The sequence below is a fragment of the Xenopus laevis genome, chromosome 6L (genome assembly GCF_017654675.1).
Source record: "Xenopus laevis strain J_2021 chromosome 6L, Xenopus_laevis_v10.1, whole genome shotgun sequence".
Lineage (NCBI taxonomy): Eukaryota > Metazoa > Chordata > Amphibia > Anura > Pipidae > Xenopus > Xenopus laevis.
In genome coordinates, this window is record NC_054381.1 from 29408726 (window position 1) to 29427320 (window position 18595).

Genomic DNA, 18595 nt, shown 5'->3' on the forward strand with positions numbered 1-18595 from the left:
GAAGACTGGTCTTTTTTTCCGGAAAAGGTGGCAACTATATGTGAACCCTTTGAATCTCCTGCAAAACTCTTATTACCCAGTTGGACTTAATGCAGTACATTGCCACCAAGAAAGAAACAATTGCAACGCGTTGAGATGAAAGTTGGTGGTTTGAATTCTGGATTCAGGGGAAGAAGGGCACCAGTGCAAGATGTTTTGGGTGAAAATAAGAGCTGGTGTGAGTATTTTCTCAAAGCTATGAGCTAAGGTATGTGACTCCTATGTGTATGTGTAATGGACCCATACAATAAATTAAGTTGAGACACCCATCCTGCACGTACTTGAGGGAAGTCTAACCTGTGGCCCTCATCTGTTTTTGGCTGACAAATCCCATCATCCCATTGACTTTTTAAAATTTGCATCCCAGCTTTCCCCCATTAGTCAGAATCCCATGCTTTCTAACTGCAGACATCGATATCTCATTGTATATTCGTATATTGCTGAGATGACAATAACGTTTACTTTGACTTTGATATGTGCTTTTCCAGGCGCAGACATGCTTTCCATGGAGAACAGCCATTGTCAACAGTCTTATCGACATTGAACCAACACAGCTGTTCGTCAAAAGTCTAAGTATTGTTCACATCTGTCTGCTGCATCACTGTGATGCCTTTCTTTCTGAGTGTGCGTGACATCAGCTTAGGGCTGTGAAATATGTTTAGCACTTGCATATAACAGTAACTACATTCACACTCTCTGACTGCTAGGGGGCAGGATGAGGTCCTCACTATGTACATTATAATTGGAAGGTTTGATTTCTCCAAAGAATACAGTTCTGTATCTGGGTTTAAATGTCACAGAGTTGTTTCAATGAAACTTCCAAAAGAGAAGGTTATTCAAGACCGACTGCGGGACTTTTTCCCTATAAATAGCTATTAGCTGAGATGAACCAAAATGTGTCATTTTCCAACACACATCTGGTGAGCGTCTGGATTTCAAACAGTCATCCAGTGTCCCCTCAACCAGAAGCTTCATTTAAAGTGGTGTGGCTCTAAATTCATTAATTCTAATGACTGTGCTAGGAACCGTATTTGAGTAGCTTGCAGAGATGATTATGATAATATCCTTAAAAAGAAATCCCAACTAATTGGATATATCTTCTTGTATCTACTTGTTCTTGTCCAGTATAATGCCAAAGATATGGGACACATTTACTGCATACCCAATACACAAATCATGGGTTCTGCTTTTAATGCCTAGTATAAGGGGCACTTGATTGCAGACTGGCGTTATATCCAGACTATAGTAAGTGCAAAGCCATTTGGTTCTAATTCCATGGTATCTAACTGTGGGTCTGGCTCCCTAAAAAAGTGGCTGGAGGTAGGGATGACTTATACATCAGTGTTTTGTTATACTATTTCAGAGTTTGCAGTAAAAGTCCATTTATTTCAGGTCTGCATCACAGCCTGACATGTCCATCCATATAACTGCTTACCTGCAAATGTGAAATGCGTCAGACTGCAAAGCTAATTTAAAATAAACAATGCTTTTACCTGCAAGCAGCCTTTGGTGTGTGTCCACCTTTGGATGTAGCTGGTATGGACTCCTCCTTAGCTACAGGAGCCATTTATACAGGTTGGCGAGTGCATGTTATCATAGACCAGATATATATGATATTTTGCTCTTTTTTTTAAGTGAAGGATCTGCTGTATAAAAACCCAGGCTAGGGTCCTGAATAATTTTTGTATCATTTACAACATAACTGTACATAGAGAAGAATTTCATAGGCCCCATTTTACAATGGTCAAGTGAGATACATGCTAGTTTCAAGTGAAGTCTCTGACATTGGGTTAATAAATGAGGGGGGCCTCCTCAAATCTCAGATCTCAAAGTCGAGCTTAAAAAAAGTTTAAAAATGGTTGATTCTTTAGTGATGGGATGCACTAGAACAGTGCTGTCCAACTTCTATGATACCGAGGGGCGGAATTTTTCTAATCTACATGGTGGAGGGCCGATAACGGAAGCCGGTGTTAGCCACTCCCTGTTTTTAGACCACACCCACTTTAAACCACACCCATGTTACCGCAAGACCATGTCCACATTAATAGCACACCAAAAAACCAAATGGTTGGTGCTCACTGCAGGGATCAGGGCCGGAACTAGGGGTAGGCAGAGTAGGTAGCTGTGTAGGGCGCCATCATTGAGGGGCACACTTTTTTCAAGCGTTTATTTAATAATTTGTTTCAGTAATCATGGTCACCCAGTTGGTATGGAATTCATCTCCTTCCCCTTCTCCCTCTTGCCGGCAAGTAATAGCTCCTTCTGTGCGGTGCACCGCGATGTGCATACACAATGACGTCACTGATGTGATGACAGAGAGAGGCAGAGAGCTGGGGGGCTGCTTGGTGTGGCTCTCGCTGCTCTCAGCCTTGCACAGTTGCACTGAACTGAAGACTTTCTTTCTATTACTGTAAAGTGTGAAGCTTCCTGCTGGCACAGCCAGGTACAGATTTGGGGCCCATATGTTTGCTGCTGGGCTGGGCGCTGGCACAGGTACATAAATATTTGGGGACAATATGATGTGATCTGATTTATTTCTGGCTGCTGCTGACACAGGTAAAGATTGGGGGCAATATGATGGCTGCAGGAGGGCTGTATGATGGATGACTGTTGAGCTTGCTGGTACAGGTATAGGGAGCAGTAATATAAATGAAAAAGGGTTGTACATTTTCTTGCTCTCTTTATTTAAAAACCATCATGGTAAGGAGGGAAATGGTAATGCAGGACAGGGGGCACTGAGTGAAGCTCTTGCTTAGGACTAGAACAAGGACTACCTTGTGCCTGCCCTGGCAAGGATGTCACTCATATGTGAAAAAAGTTAAGTCATATTAAGACATAACCATAAATCCATATGCCTCCTCCTCCCCTGTGTATAATACAGTACCCCAGCATATGATTAAACACCTTAGGGGCCACTAACAATAATTTTCAAATGCTAACAAACCCCCAGAACAAATACCAAAGTATGACACACACAGGGAGCATAGGGAAGGCAGAACAGAGCAGGAGACAGGAATCAGGAGCAGTCTGATATGTACTACATACAGTGACACAGTGCTGGTGCCCCATTAGCATTTTGTGTAAAGTGTGAACAGGTGAACAATGTGGGCAGTTTCAGTTCTCAGGTAGAACAGTACAGGCCTTTAGGGGAGTGAACAATAGAGGTGTCACAAGTGTGAACAATGCAGGGGGATCACAGGTGTGAACAATGCAGGGGATTAGTCTGAATTTGAAAAAGATTACACAGACGCAGCAGGCAGACTTTGATGTGGAGGGCCACATGAGGGGGGGTCAGTTGGACAGCCCTGCACTAGAATATGGAGGAGCTGAGGGGTGCATTCAAATGCACTTGTAACACATATTTCCATCTTTAGAGAAATGTAATCGCGTCCTCTTCCCCCCACTAGAACAATAGTACAGCCATGTATACTCTATTTACCCACTCTTGCGCATATACATTGCCTTACTTTTTTCTTAGACAAATAGGCATACAGGGCATTGTAAAGCTTGCAAAATTAGCTTGAATTACTTTTGCATTGCATCTGCATTTATTAATTCCAGAATGATGGGGCAGCTAATTCAAACACAAGCTCTATTTATGTTTAACATTCATTGGTTTGGATGTGCGCAATACAAGACCAGTGTATCGTTAAGGAAAATAACTCAGCCCTAATTAGGTTCAATGTGGCTTTATTTCAAAATTCCAGAACTTTTTCAATCACTACGGTATATTGTATGTAGGGATGCACTGAATCCACTATTTTGATTACGCCGAACCCCGAATACCGTACCGAATCCTAATTTGCATATGCAAATTAGGGGTGGGGAGTAAAAAACATTTTTTACTTCCTTGTTTTGTGACAAAAATTCACGTGATTTCCCTCCCCCTAATTTGCATATGCAAATTAGGATTCTGATTCGGTTCAACAGGACAGAAGGATTCGCCCGAATCCGAATCCTGCTGAAAAAGACCGAATCCCGAACCGAATCCTGGATTCGGTGCATCCCTAATTGTATGTGATGATTCAAATGATTCACAAAGACACATTTTGGGGGTTATTTATCTAAGGTCCAGTTTGTGAGATTTGTGAGGTTTCTTCTACCTTGAATAAACTCACAAATTTAATGTCTGTTTATTTATGAAAAAACCTGAATGTAAAAAACTCAAATTAATGCAATTGGTGGGGGGCAATCTGGATACTCGAATTGATCAAGTTATCTGCGAAAAAAAACATCAAATTGAATTTATCTAGTTTTCGAGTGCAAACCACTGAAAAAGCACAAAAATCATCAAGGCAACAAACATCTTCAAATGGTTCAAGGGACTTCTGCCATTCACTTCTACATGACCGTGACAGGTTTTAGCTGGAGTATTTTTGGATTTGGGCTTTTTGCAGCTTAGGGACATATTAAATCAAGAAAAATTCGAGGGTGTTTTTATCTTGAAATTTTTTTTTACTGAAACTATCCTCAAAAAACTCAACTTGCCCTTTAAGAAATAAATATGTATTAATTATATAATAAATGTATATACAGGTATGGGATCCGTTATCCGGAAACCCATTATCCAGAAAGCTCCGAATTACAAAAAGGCCATCTCCCATAGACTCCATTTTATCCAAATAATCAGAATTTTAAAAAAAATGATTTCCCTTTTCTCTGTAATAATAAAACAGTAGCTTGTACTTGATCCAAACTAAGATATAATTAATCCTTATTGGAAGCAACATCAGCCAATTGGGTTTTATTTAATGTTTACATAATTTTTACTAGTAGATTTAAGGTATGAAAATCCAAATTACGGAAAGATACGTTATCCGGAAAACTCTAGGTCCTGAGCATTTTGGATAACAGGTCCCATACCTGTATATACCTGGAATGCAAAATAAAATCTAGGAGTTTTGCTGAGCAATTTATTGAGACAAAATCCCTACCTACTAACCAAAAAGTGAGTTTTGACTATATATACACTGTATCCTATTTCTGGACCTGTTTATATCTGGTAATATTTTGTGGCCTCATCTAAAATCCCAGCTGTTGTCGAAGAACAATTATGATAACAACCTTCTTCACTAAATCAGCCAGGAGAAGAAAACCAAGTGCAAATCTGAAACAGGTCAGTTTTCAGTTAGAGTGATCATAACTTGGGGGCACATTTACTAAGGGTCGAATTTCGAAGGGCTGAAAATTGGAAATTCAACCACCGAATTTTTTGTTTGAATTTAGCTGTTTTTGATCTAATTATAATAGTTCTATCGATCATAGAAATCGTTCGAATCGATCGACCTGTTTTCAAAAAAAAAAAACTTTGACTTCTAAAAACTTAGCCAAATATTGGTTATAGGTTCTAGGAGGTCCCCATAGGCTAACATAGCAATTTGGCATTTTTAAGGTGGCGAAGTGTCAAATTTGAAGTTTTTTTAAAGAGAAAGTACTTCGATTTTAGAATGGTCAAATATTCAAAGTTTGTTCAATTCAAATCGAATTTTGGCCTATTCGATGGTCGAAGTACCCAAAAATTACTTTGAAATTTGAAGTTTTTGAATTCGAAAATTCACTTTGAATTCACTTCGACCCTTAGTAAATGTGCCCCATGATGTATTTCTACTGGGCTGGCTGTTTGGCGTACTGCCTCATAAGAGGCACACACAAAGGCTGTTGGTCTTTATACCTGTAAGAATGTTGGAGCCCATAGACGAGACCGGATTTTTACCACCGCTCGCTGACCTCCATCCAAGTGCCCGACTTTGCAGGATATCGTTAAACAATTCACATTGGTGCAATTCTGTAGAGAAAAACATTTTTTGCTTAGTTATACCTACAGTACATTCAGTGTAAGATTTATTTTCTGCTCTTACATACAGGTTTAAATATTGTGCCACACTCATTTTTAGGTTACCTCCATGCTCTTTTGTGTTGGCCTCCATACTCAAACAACTGTCAAAAGAAGCTTCTCTACTTCTCCTATGTGGCAAGTGCCTTATTCTTACATTAAGCTGGCCCCTCCAAACTGAGTATTTGACTTGACTGTATATGGGGCCAAACTGACCACTTTTTATCTGGTTGAGGATTGGCCAGATATCAATTAGCAAAATCGAGAAATAGATGAGATCCTCTCGCTAGAGGCTATAGGCCTCAATCATGATCTGCCCATGGGCCTTGGAGACATATGTTTGGATCAGGCTGTTTTGGCCCACGACATGTCTAAGGTCAATGTTATTATACAAGTTATTCCTTTATTCCAGTTATTATCATTATTTTATTGACAGCGCAGAAGAAGTCAAATGAAGCTGTTTTTTGACCACTAGTGTGTTAAAACCTCCCATGCCATTGCCTATCCCACTTCCAACAAAGCCCATTTAGTAACAACATGGTATGATTCTGGAGTTGCTACATCCGGTGTTTGTATTCTCACAAACTGCAACAGGGTGCAACGTGTTCTGCCCAAGCCTGAAGCAGATCATGCACTACAACATGAATAATAGATCAAAAACCACAAAAGTTCACCTAAAATGAACTGTTAAATAGTGTAGATAGTAATTTAAGCAACCAGTAGCAAATGAAGTGACAATGCCATGGTTTATCCATGGTTGGTTTCTGGATTTCTGACATATTTATGCTAATATATTTAGATGTGGAATTTAATGTGTGATGTAAGGATAAGTAAGGCTAAACTTTTTCATTATACAGCTCTGACATCTAAGACCTCTGCCACCTTGCTTTCATGAAGAAAGTATATGCAGATGTCTATTATAAAATACACTCCTGGCTACTGGCTGCTCAAAACATCATATTATATTGGTCTTAGACAGGTCTGTTCTGCGTTCACTTATCTCTGCATTACATTTCCCACCTAGTCCATCCATTCTATCATATGATTTCAATTGCTCTCATGAACTGCAGCCTACAAATGATAAGAAAAGCCGACATACCTACAGGCAAATGTTCAGTACTTGCAAGATTAAATAAAATCATTCCTATTAACCAGAGGCAAATAATCATTGACAGCTCGGAGATTCATTTTTTGGGTCGTGCCCATAGGTTAGGAATCCTAAACTTCTCATTTAAACGTCATTCTAAGTAGCTTTCCAATATACATTAATTGCACTTTGAAGTTGGTGTCTGTCTACATTTTCTGCACTTCTGGCTCTGACTCCTGCAACCAGATGATTGAAAGACAGGAGGAGAATGGACTCCTGTTACATCAGTTTAAGATTCAGACACAGGGAATGCAAACAAATAATGGTTTTAGTTATAATTACATTTACTCATAACTTAACTACTGATAATGTGCAATTTATATGGGACAGTTGCTTAGAATTATATTTTCTTCTATTGTTTATTTTGCTTCTGGATTCATTTTAATTTTAAGGAGAAGGAAAGTCGTTTAGCACTTGGTGGTGACAAATGTTAGGCACCCCCAAGTGATTGTATTTACTTACCTGAAACCCCCGGACTGGTGCTCATATCAGCAGAAAACTGCTTCTCTTCCGGCTTTTTAATTCTTCAAATTTCCCGGGGCAGACGCATGCGGAGTAGAATGAAAAAGCCGACTTTTTAGTTATATTTCGGCTTTTCACTCTAATGCGCATGCGCAGCCACTAGAAGAAAGATGAAGCCGGAAGAGGATCGCTCCGTGGTGTTTGCTGGAATAACCCCGGGCCAGTGTAGTTTTCTGCTGATAGAAGCACCGGCCCAGGGTTTCAGGTAAGTACATACATTCACTAGGGGCACCCCCAAGTGTTAAGTGTCTTTCCTTCTCCTTTAATGACCATCTATGAGAAATATTAGCTTAGGATAGATTTTTTTTCAGGAACTGATGGTGGCTTTGCCACCAAGCAAAATTTTAGTACAGGTATGGGATTCATTATCCAGAAACCCATTATCCAGAAAGCTCCGAATTTCGGGAAGATTCCATTTTAATCAAATAATTCAGAGTTTTAAAAATGATTTTCTTTTTCTCTGTAATAATAAAACAGTAGCTTGTACTTGATATTAACTAATATATCATTAATCTTTATTGGAGGCAAAATAATCCTGTTGGATTTAATTTTTGTTTAAATTATCTTTTTCTAGATTTAAATTATGGAAATCCAAATTACGGAAAGAAGGTCCCGAGCATTCTGGATACCAGGTCCCATACCTGTATATAAGATTCAATATATTCAAAAAGACACCAATCTACTATTATTTACAAAAGCAACCCGTATGTAATACAAAGTACTACGTTTGCCCAGGTGCAGTAACACATCACAACCAATATGGGGACCAGTAAATGCTACCTGCTGATTGGTTGCTATAGGTTACTGTACCAAGCCAAGTGTCATTTATTACATAACCCCATATTTGTTTTTCAGAGTGCAATTATTGGTGTAACTATAAAAGCAGTAAACAATTTATTTCTGGAGAATTTTCTTTATTCAACAGATCAAGTTCCCATCTGGTCAACCCCCACCAGCCCAACTTAGAAGAAAGAATTAATTGCCCTTGCCTTTGAAGCACACAGAACATGCCGCTATCAGTGTTATCTATATCAATAACACAAGCAGCACTGAGTCAGTAAAATAATAATAACTACATGACTGTCTCTTCCAACCACTCACAACATCACTTTACAGAATAAAGAGCCAGCCAATAAGCGAACAAATACAAGCAAAGCTGGTTCCAATTAGAGTGAATCAACACTACTCTGTGTATCTGTCACAAGACAACTGCAATGAGCAAATACACATCTGTCCTTGGCTCTGAAAGAATAAAAACCTTGGCAATACCTGATCTGTGACTAATTACTAAATTAAACATTTGATGAACATGGAGAGAAACGCCAACATCAAATACCTGTCCTTTGCCTTGTGTACAAGTATAAAACCCATCACAAAGTCCAGGTTTAATTTAAGAAGAATATCCCAGTGTTAAATTAACTGATACATGTGTGTGTTTGTTTAGCTGAAAATTCTATAGCTCAACCCATTGGCCTCCACTTTTGTTGCACTCTTGGCCAGTGAAGGTTATGAGAAAAGCTTGTTGAGCCACTATAGCTGAAAAAATATTGTCCTAGCAAATGATACAGTTTCATAGGATGAACCACAGCCACAATGCAATTACAGGTCAAGGTGGAGCAGTTGAATATTAATATGCCGTGTGTGGAAGCATGTGACATCTGACGTTGAACAGAACCTAGAGCTGTTATGATAAGCAAACCAGTTAAAGAGAACGGGTTTTATGACATTTACATTTGCTCCAAGTGTTTTACATTACAGTGTGATAGTTTGCCAGGAGCAAGGCTGAGGTTTAGTCTTTGTTTGATGGAATAGCTGGACATTTAACCATTATACTACAGCTCCCAGCACTATCAACAGTGTAAAGATACATTACAGTTCCCAGAAGCCTTATACAGCTTCCCTACCCCTAAATAAGGTATATTATGCATTCGGATTGTGTATTAATATTACTGGGATACAACAAAGTAAGCAACACAAATACCAGACCTTCTAAATTAAACTTTGGTATGATATAGAGAGTGATATTCTGAGACAATCTGCAATTGGGTTTCATTTTTTATTATCTGTTGTTTTTGAGTTATTTAGCTTTTTATTCTGCAGTTCTCCACTTTGCAATTTCAGCAGTCTGGTTGCTAGGGTCCAAATTACCCTAGCAACCATGCACTGATTTGTATAAGAGATTGAAATATGAATAGGAGAGGGTCCGAATACAAAGATGAGTAATACAAAGTAGCAATAACAAAATAAATTTGCAGCCTTACAGAGCATTTACATTTTAGATGGAGTCAGTTGAAAGATGGAAAAAAGTAAGACAATGAAGAGAAATAATGAATTTAATAACTATAAAAAAGAAAAATTAAAGCCAATTGAAAAGTTACTTAGAATTAGTCATTCTATAACATACCAGTCCCCAAATGTAATAACTGACATTAAGGGGCAGATTTATCGATGGTCAAGGTGAATTTTCGAATTTAAAAAAAATTCAAATTTTGAGCTAATTGTTGTATACTTTGAATAGTACAAATTAGTTTCGAATTTGAAAAAAATTTGAATTTCAAAATTTATCATGTACTGTCTCTTTAAAAATTTATGGGGGACCTCCTAGAACCTATATGAAGTCAAATGGTGTACTTTGAAAAATGTAATTTTTTGGGGGGGAAAACATTTGAACCATGCGATTTGAATGCGCTATTACTTCGATTCGTACGATTCGAATTTGATCAGATACGGACCTATTCGATCAAAAATGGACCTATACGACCAAAAAAAACCTTCACTTTAATTTTTTTTTGGTCTTTTTGAATTTGAATTTCGAAGTTTGGCCATAGATGTTACAATTACGATCTTTCTAGGAAAGATTGCTTGTTTCAATACACATGTGTAGTGCTGAATCGTCAGATATACAGATAGAGACAACAGAATTCTACCTGTAGCTGACGATTCAGCACTAACAGTGAGCGATGTTCAGGTGCCTTCAAAGGTGCCAATGGGAGATGAGCTGACTGATATCTAAGTATTATGCCGATATTGGTCGGCTCGTCTCCCACCATACACGCACCAAATATCAAATGAAAACATTTTTGTATGATATTATCAGTGCATCTATGGCAGGCATGCCCGAATTCAGGCCCGGGGGCCAATTGCAGCCCATTTTCAAATGTACACCGGTCATCAATAATAGTGCGGCAGCACAGTGCCATCAGGAATTGAGTAGCCATAGCAGTAATATTTGGGCACATTAGTGAAATGATCTGCCACTTGGTCTATACTGCTGCCTGTGTGCTGAAGGTGTTAGTGATAGACACATACTGGCACATAGAGACACTCTGTTTTCTCATACTTCTTTAGGGCTGAAGGTGTCAATAGACGTACTGACGTGCCAGTACTGTGAATGTAAACGAAAGAATTATACGAGAGCGGCATGTCCCTACGTGCAAATACGTGTCTATTACTAACACCTTCAGCACACAGGCAGCAGCATAGACCAAGTGGCAGATCATTTCACTAATGTGCCCAAATATTATTGCTACGCGATTCCTTCTTTAAATGATGATTAAAATGATGTTAATGGTTCAAAGAATGTCAGGCTGAATGGTCGGCCCCCACACATTTTCACCTCGCCAAATCTAGCCCTCGTTGCAAAAAGTTTGGACACCCCTGGTCTATGGCCAACATCATCCCCTGCCTTTGCTATACAATGCACATCTGCTAGTGTCTCTACTGCACTTTACATTCTCAGTAGTGTACTGACCATCCTCTGATCCAAGACCTCAGCAAATACACACAATACCTTAGCTTCTATCCACCATATGCTACCACCTTCCACAACACTTTACACATTTCGTGCCTCTTCAATATTTTGCATATTTCCTAGCACTTCTGCAGCACATGGCATACTTACCAACTGCACAGAATTCAGTACCCCAACAGCACAATTACAGCACTTGGTGTCCTGAAATACTCTGCACACTGATTCTGAAGAACAAACCTTGCCCAGAACCTCTTCAGTGCACAGCTTAGTTCATCATTATCCCTGCCTTATACATTACAGTTCTCAAAGTATTCCTACACTTCACTGCATTACATATGGTGCCTCTACAGTTCACCCCCCAAGAATATACCGGTAGTTCAATTAGTATGCAGTAAAGAGTCTTCACTTAGCAACAATACATATACAATGATAATAATACTTTTTCTTCCTTGTAGATTTATGTTATGTTATATATAAAACTAACAGATAAATATAGTGTACCTTGTAAAATGCATTGGAAAGATAACTTTTTTTTTTTACACCAGCCCCCAGTAAGCAACCACTGCTGCCATGGAGCTTTTGTAAGCACTGGAAATTAAATTTAAGGGTTTCCATATGTTGTCATTCCTTCTGGAAAAGGATGCTGGGAGTTTTCACAATGGCTGGACTGCTGCACATTTTGTCAACCTTTAACTTGATCTCATTGTTTAAATATACCAGAAGCTTTGAGTAAAATAATACAATTCTGTCTGGATATTTCTGGCTACAAACATCCCACGCAGTCTCACTCACATTAAACACAGCCTCATCTTAGATTTATTAAGCATTTGCACAGATGTATATTGTTTTTCTGTGGATGGTGAGTGTTTACTTTTGCAGTTGTTAATCATCAGATGTGCTAAAAACTCATGAAATGAATGACAGTGGCATTCTTGCTGTAACACATATTTAGAACATATATATAATGCATTGCTGTACGATAGAAGGGTGTATACTCCAAACATGCAAATTACATACATATACTGAGTTATATTCTTTCTGCAAGACTGATTGATGAGATCCCACATTAGAAAATTAGACAAAGTTCTAATTCAGAATATTGGGCCAGATTCAACTCATTGAGGAAACGTTTGTCATGTGAAAACTCATTAACGAGATTCAGAAAAACGGATCTCACTGTTTATCACGTGAAAACTCTACTGAAGTCTATGGGAAAAAACTTGAACTTAATTTGGAGAAAAGTTTTTCTCCTCAAATTGAATATCGTCCATAAGTTTCCATGATTTATTGAGTTGAATCTGGCCCATTATGTGAACGCAAGCAATCTTAGCTAAAAAAATGTAGTGGGGATATCTGGCCTACCCAAGTTGCTTGCCTCTTCTTTGCACTACAGTAGTGGGTATCAGTACTTTATAGCAAAAGTGAACAGTATATACTGTAAGTATTATGTTTCATACACTGCAAAAGAACCATATTTGGAGTGTTTTTTTAGCAAAACCCATGGTAAAGGCTAATATTCTACAAACACGGAGAGGTACAGCAAAACAGCCATTTAGTCAGATAAATCTGGAAAATGTCAGTGTTGACATTAAGGTGGTTATTTACTAAACCTCAATTTTTTTTTCTGGTAGGGCTTTTTGGGGCAAAAAGTTTTTAGTGGAAAAAAACCTTGCATTTTTCGAGATTTATCATACCCCTATGCTGCAAAAATCCAGAATCTGAAAATCCACTATCATAGACCTGTCGAGGTCATGTATAAGTCAGTGGGAGACGTCCCTATACCAATTTGAAGACGCCGTGGTTTGCGCTGGGTTTAGCCCGGTAACACAAAAATTTGGGGTTTTCGAGCAAAACCTCAAAAAAACCAAGCGATTCGTGAGAAAATTCCTGAAAAATTGTACGATTTGGGTTTTTACTCGGTTTTATTTGTTTTTTTTTACCAATTTGAGTTATTTTATTAATAAATAAGGTAAAATCGGGTATGGGAGTTTGGTTGAGCTTTTTTTATTGAAACAATGAAATAAAATTGGAATTTACTAAATAACCCTCTTAAAAATGATGCATTTATGCAATTTTGTTCAAAGAACTATGACTAGGTCAGACTTCACAGCAAACACCAGTCCTCATATGCATTTCAGTCCAGCCAGGGGCTCTAGAACTTTGCTTTAGAATCTCTGAGACAACTAGTCATGACTAAAATAAAATATGGTGATTATGGTAATTAAAATATGGTGAATCAACTTTTACACTTTAAGCAATACATGAGACACGTTTACTAAATGCATAGAAAGAGGTGCTGTCTCACCAGTAGTTTTGTTGGTGTAGGGACGTGCCTCAAAGCCTCTGCCACAGCCACATCCCGGCGACTCACTGCATGAGATACACTGATATTTCTCAGAAAAGCAGCAAGCTCAGGTGTATCTTCGGGTTCACTTGGCTGGAAAGAAAAACATCCATGTATACTCATCTAAATATATAACTTGTTTAGTTTTATGAAAAACATACTTATTTAAGTTGGGTTCATCTTTAACTTTAATAAAGGTTCACAGAAAACTCTTTGAAGGGACAAATTCATCATTTATCTTTCTTTCTGAAGACAAAAACCTTGGACACATTGGACATAACAACTGGTTTTGGGCTCTAGGGAATTCTTACAGATTAAAGACACGTTAGTTCATTGTTCCTAGTCTGAAGAGCAGCCAATGGAGTTGACAAACGGCTCCTACTGGCCAAACGTTCCCTTATAATAAAGTGATAGGTTGATAACGAGAATAAACAGCACAGCTTGGGATTCACAGGCTCATTTCTACTTCAGCTGTTTTCAAGTGACCTTGGAGAGAAGTTATTTTTCTTTTCTTCCCTTTTATGCTCGGGGCTCTGTGCCTGATTATCTAAGACACCTGTGGTCAATTATGGCAATTACGAAGTCTTTAGCAAGCATCTATTTCCTGCCCAAGTTCCTAGATCATTGTGGGTAAGTTCATGCATCACTGATGTCAACCAACTTGTGCTGAACATTGGTGGACTGATGGGAATTGTAGTTCAGAAAGGTGATGAGTTCATGAGTTTCATATTGTTCCCAATTAGGTGGCACTTCTTTACAACACACTTGGGCCAGTTACCACTGTGCCACCCAGAAAATATTTAGGGTTCTTAGATTATTTCTAACATGCCAAGCTAAGCTTTATCAATTATTGTTCAAATACTGTATGTAATACTGGATTCCCCAGATCTGTTCTTTATTATTATGGCCACCCTCCCCTGCATTTAGATTTTTTAAGTCTTCCTGTTCTTCGATATTTATCAACTGGTCCCCTCTGATAAAACTGATAAAAGAACATTGATTAATTACTATTTGGTCATCCATCTGATTCTCTGACCTGCCTCCCCACATTGATGACATTCATATAGATATTTTGATATATATATTTCTACAGCAAAGAGATTCATGATATTTAAGCACTGAAGAGTCGCATCTTCAGGCACTGTAACCTAAGCGCTATCTATGCTACAATAAAAAAGGCTCATAAAGTGAGTTAAAAATAAAGTTTTATAGCAGTATTGTTTTAATAGCAGAAAACAGCATCTAAAGATCAACCTTAGACACAACATATGTAGAACATCTGTTGTGCAGTAGGGAACTAGTAACCCCGTTGTGTATCTTTTCAGTAGAAGAGAACATTTTAGTGGTGTGGCTGATGTAGGTACTACAGAGAATGACAGATAAGGCCATGCAGAGAACTAACCACAATTGGGAGAGAAATTATTTTTATGGTCTCTGTATAAATACTGTCGGGGAAATGCAATGCAAACTGAGATTTGGTTATCTGCAGAGACGGCTTTAAATATTTTTTACTATTTCTTTCATTATACATTAAATGAAATGATATCCAGTTTAAATCTGCAGAGAATAGCTCATCTGTAAGAAATTCACTATCTTTAACAAATCACGTAATGAAAACAAACCTGCCATAACATTTGCTTTACCCTTATTTCCTAGTCTTTTTCACAGGTCAGTAATTAGAACATTCTAATTTCCTGTTCTTGCCGATGAGGAGACCATATTTAACATTTTCGTCATCCACCTGTGAGTTTAGCAACATAATGGGCCCTAAATGAAATCTAATTGTATGCCATTTGAAAAAAAAAAAAAAATATATATATATAATTTATTTAGCAAATCTGAAATTAAATTTATTTGTAATCCATTCATATGATGATGACAGTTACTAATTAAAGGAGACATTTTGTGAAAAAATAAGAACATACCAGTGGATTATACTCATTTAGATATAGAAGAATTGTGCTTAAAAAGGTAGTGTTTTGGGCTGATTTATTGAATATTTCTGCAAAAACCCTAATAATCACTCCCTTCTCTTCCACTTCCTTCTCCCTGAATTCCCAGGCTGTGCAGAGGAGTCGGCTGCACTCAGCTCACTGTACTGTAGGACAGGAACCAATCAGCAGCTAGTAGGAACTGAAGCCTGTCTGCGCTGGTGTGACTGCAGGGCTGTGATTGGCTGTCCCCCTCCTACTGTGCTTATGGCAGGGACCGTTAGGACACGCCCACCCCTCATTTGAAACAGGACCAGAGAACATCTATAGGGAGCTCTAACAAAGGGGCTATATTTAAAGATAATATAGATTTTTAGCACCATGTAAAAGCAATACCAAATAATACCAATTTGTTTTTTTTAAATTTAAAATATGTCTCCTTTAAAGCCATTGCTATACTTGGTTAAACTCAAGTGAAGCAATATGGAAAGGAAGAATAAATAACATTTATCATATCCCACAAGGGATGGCAGAGCACTCCTAAAATTTTTGGAAACACAAGTATGGGATTGGTTATCCGGAAAGCTCCGAATTATGGAAAGGCTGTCCTCTATAGACTCTATTTTATCCTAATAATTCAAATATTTAAACATTACTTCCTTTTTCGCTGTAATAATAAAACAGTACCTTGTACTTGATCGAAACTAAGATATAATTAATCCTTATTGGAAGCAAAACCAGCCTATTGGGTTTATTTAATGTTTGCATGATTTTCTAGTAGACTTAAGACATTAAGATCCAAATTACGGAAATACCCCTTATCTGGAGACCATCAGGTCCCGAGCATTCTGGATAACAGATCCTATACCTGTAATAAAACAGTAGCTTGTACTAGATCCCAACTAAAATAAAATTAATCCTTATTCGAAGAAAAAAACAGCCTGTTGGGGTTATTTAATGTTTACATGTTTTTCTAGTAGACTTAAGGTATGAAGATCCAAATTACGGAAAGATCCTTTATCCAGAAAACCCCAGGCCCTGAGCATTCTGGATAACATGTCCCATCCCTGTATATACCATTTGGAGTCCAAAAAAACGACTGAGATTTTCCCTAATATCTTTATGTGATGTAATTTGATATCATATGTCTTTAACATGCTGCATTGTGAACATTATTAATATATAGTGAATAAAGTACCCCCTCTTCTTAATTATAAGGATATTATAAGTTACTGAGGAGTTTCATGATCATATAATAGCACAAGGCCGTGCAACTCCGAGGTAACTTATACTATCCTTATATTTTGCAACAGGGGGTACTTTATTTATTATAATACACAAGTTTTAGGAGTCATGTGACAAAAATGACATTAGTACTCACCAAGATATTCATGGCTTTGTGTATTATAAGGCCTTATTGTACATAGATGAATATCTATTGAGCTCCAAAGCTCTGCAAGCCCTTTAAAGCCTGAGAGTGGAAGCTTGCTGTTTTCTTATAGAATATGATGGGAGGGGATCCAAACTACTATCTTTCATAGGGCCTGACATAGCCTTGTTCCACCAAATTCAGATATTTAGTTTTTTTTTCATGATTTTGTCTGCTCTTTTTTTTTTGTAAACATTGGCTTCAAATGACAAAGATGCAAAACAGCCTGCAAAATAAGAATAAAGCATTTCATTGCACTTACCTTTATATGTAAGGTGTTAATGGCGCCTCTTGCCTGGCACTTCAGGGGACCCTCGGTCTGAATGTGAAATACATAGAGGAGGAACTCATCTCGACTTTGGGAAGGCCATCCCACGCTCAGCTCTGTTTCACTTATAGCACTCGGCCCAATGTTATGCAGCTTTACAAAGAAATCAAGAAATACATAAATGTTTTACTCTGCAGTATATAGTAGGGATGCACCGAATCCACTATTTTGGATTCGGCCGAACCCCTGAAACCTTTGCGAAAGATTCGGCCTGAATACTGAACCTTATCCGAATCCTAATTTGCCGGGCCGGGCAGAATTATTCCTGCTGAAAAAGGCAGAATCCCGGATTCGGTGCAACCCTAGTATATAGTAGTATTTCATAAATGATGGGAAAAAATATTGTACCCTAAATTATTCAAATAATTTAGTGCACAATATTCTCTATTATAAATGTTTGAATTTTTTCCCCTTTCCCTTGATTAATGTTTTCAAATGTTTATATGAAAAAAACCCAATCATTATAAGGTCTGTTATTTATATTTAGTAAGATAATTCTTACTGCCAGTAAAATGATCCCTAAGCTCCTCTCTCATAAGGAGTTTCACATCATTGGAATCTTCATCAGTAGTGTTGGATGAATGTATTCGCCAGGCATAGTTTTGCGAACAATTTCTGCATTTCGCCACCCACAAAAGATTTAGCAAAATTGCTGTGAAAATTCAGTGTGGAAAATTTGCTGCCACAATAAAAAATTTGTTGCCCGCCAAAAGTGTTGCTGCATAAAAATTGTCACATGACAAAATTATTCGGACACCCATTGACTTTCATGCATGTGGACAAAAGGGTTGCGTGTATAAAAATTGACGCGCGTCAAAATAATTGACGCCCATTGACTTCAATGTGTTTCGTGGATTTTTTCGCAAATTTGCCAATCGCTATTCATCCGTGCATAAAATAGTTCCAACATAAGCAATTGCTTGTATAGGTATAGGTATCCGTTACCCAGAAACCCATTATCCAGAAAGCTCCAAACTACAGCAGTCTGCCATAGACTCCATTTTATCCAAAAAAACTTAATTTTTAAAAATGATTCTCAGTAATAATAAAACAGTACCTCGTACTGTTGTTCCTTATTGGAATGTTTACATGATTTTCTAGTAGACTTAGGGGGGTATTTATTTAATAAATAATTTATTTATTTCCTAAATTTAAAAAACATAAAGATTCGACCTAACTCCCAACCACGTTTTGGCTTTAATTTACTAAAAAATCCAAATGAAAATGTATGTATGGGAAAAATCGTGCAACAATTCGAATCATACAAAAAA

At 37.8% G+C, this 18595-nt stretch overlaps 1 protein-coding gene across 1 annotated transcript in view; it reads right to left on the reverse strand.

Annotated features, from left to right (window-relative positions):
- itga8.L (integrin subunit alpha 8 L homeolog) overlaps window positions 1–18595 on the reverse strand; it is a 126809-nt gene that overhangs the window by 17359 nt on the left and 90855 nt on the right. The window contains exons 25-27 of the mRNA XM_018267300.2: window positions 17259–17417; window positions 13598–13729; window positions 5711–5824 (exon numbers count right to left, since the gene is read on the reverse strand). Coding sequence (XP_018122789.1) covers window positions 5711–5824; window positions 13598–13729; window positions 17259–17417 — 405 coding nt within the window. The remainder of the gene's footprint in view (window positions 1–5710; window positions 5825–13597; window positions 13730–17258; window positions 17418–18595) is intronic.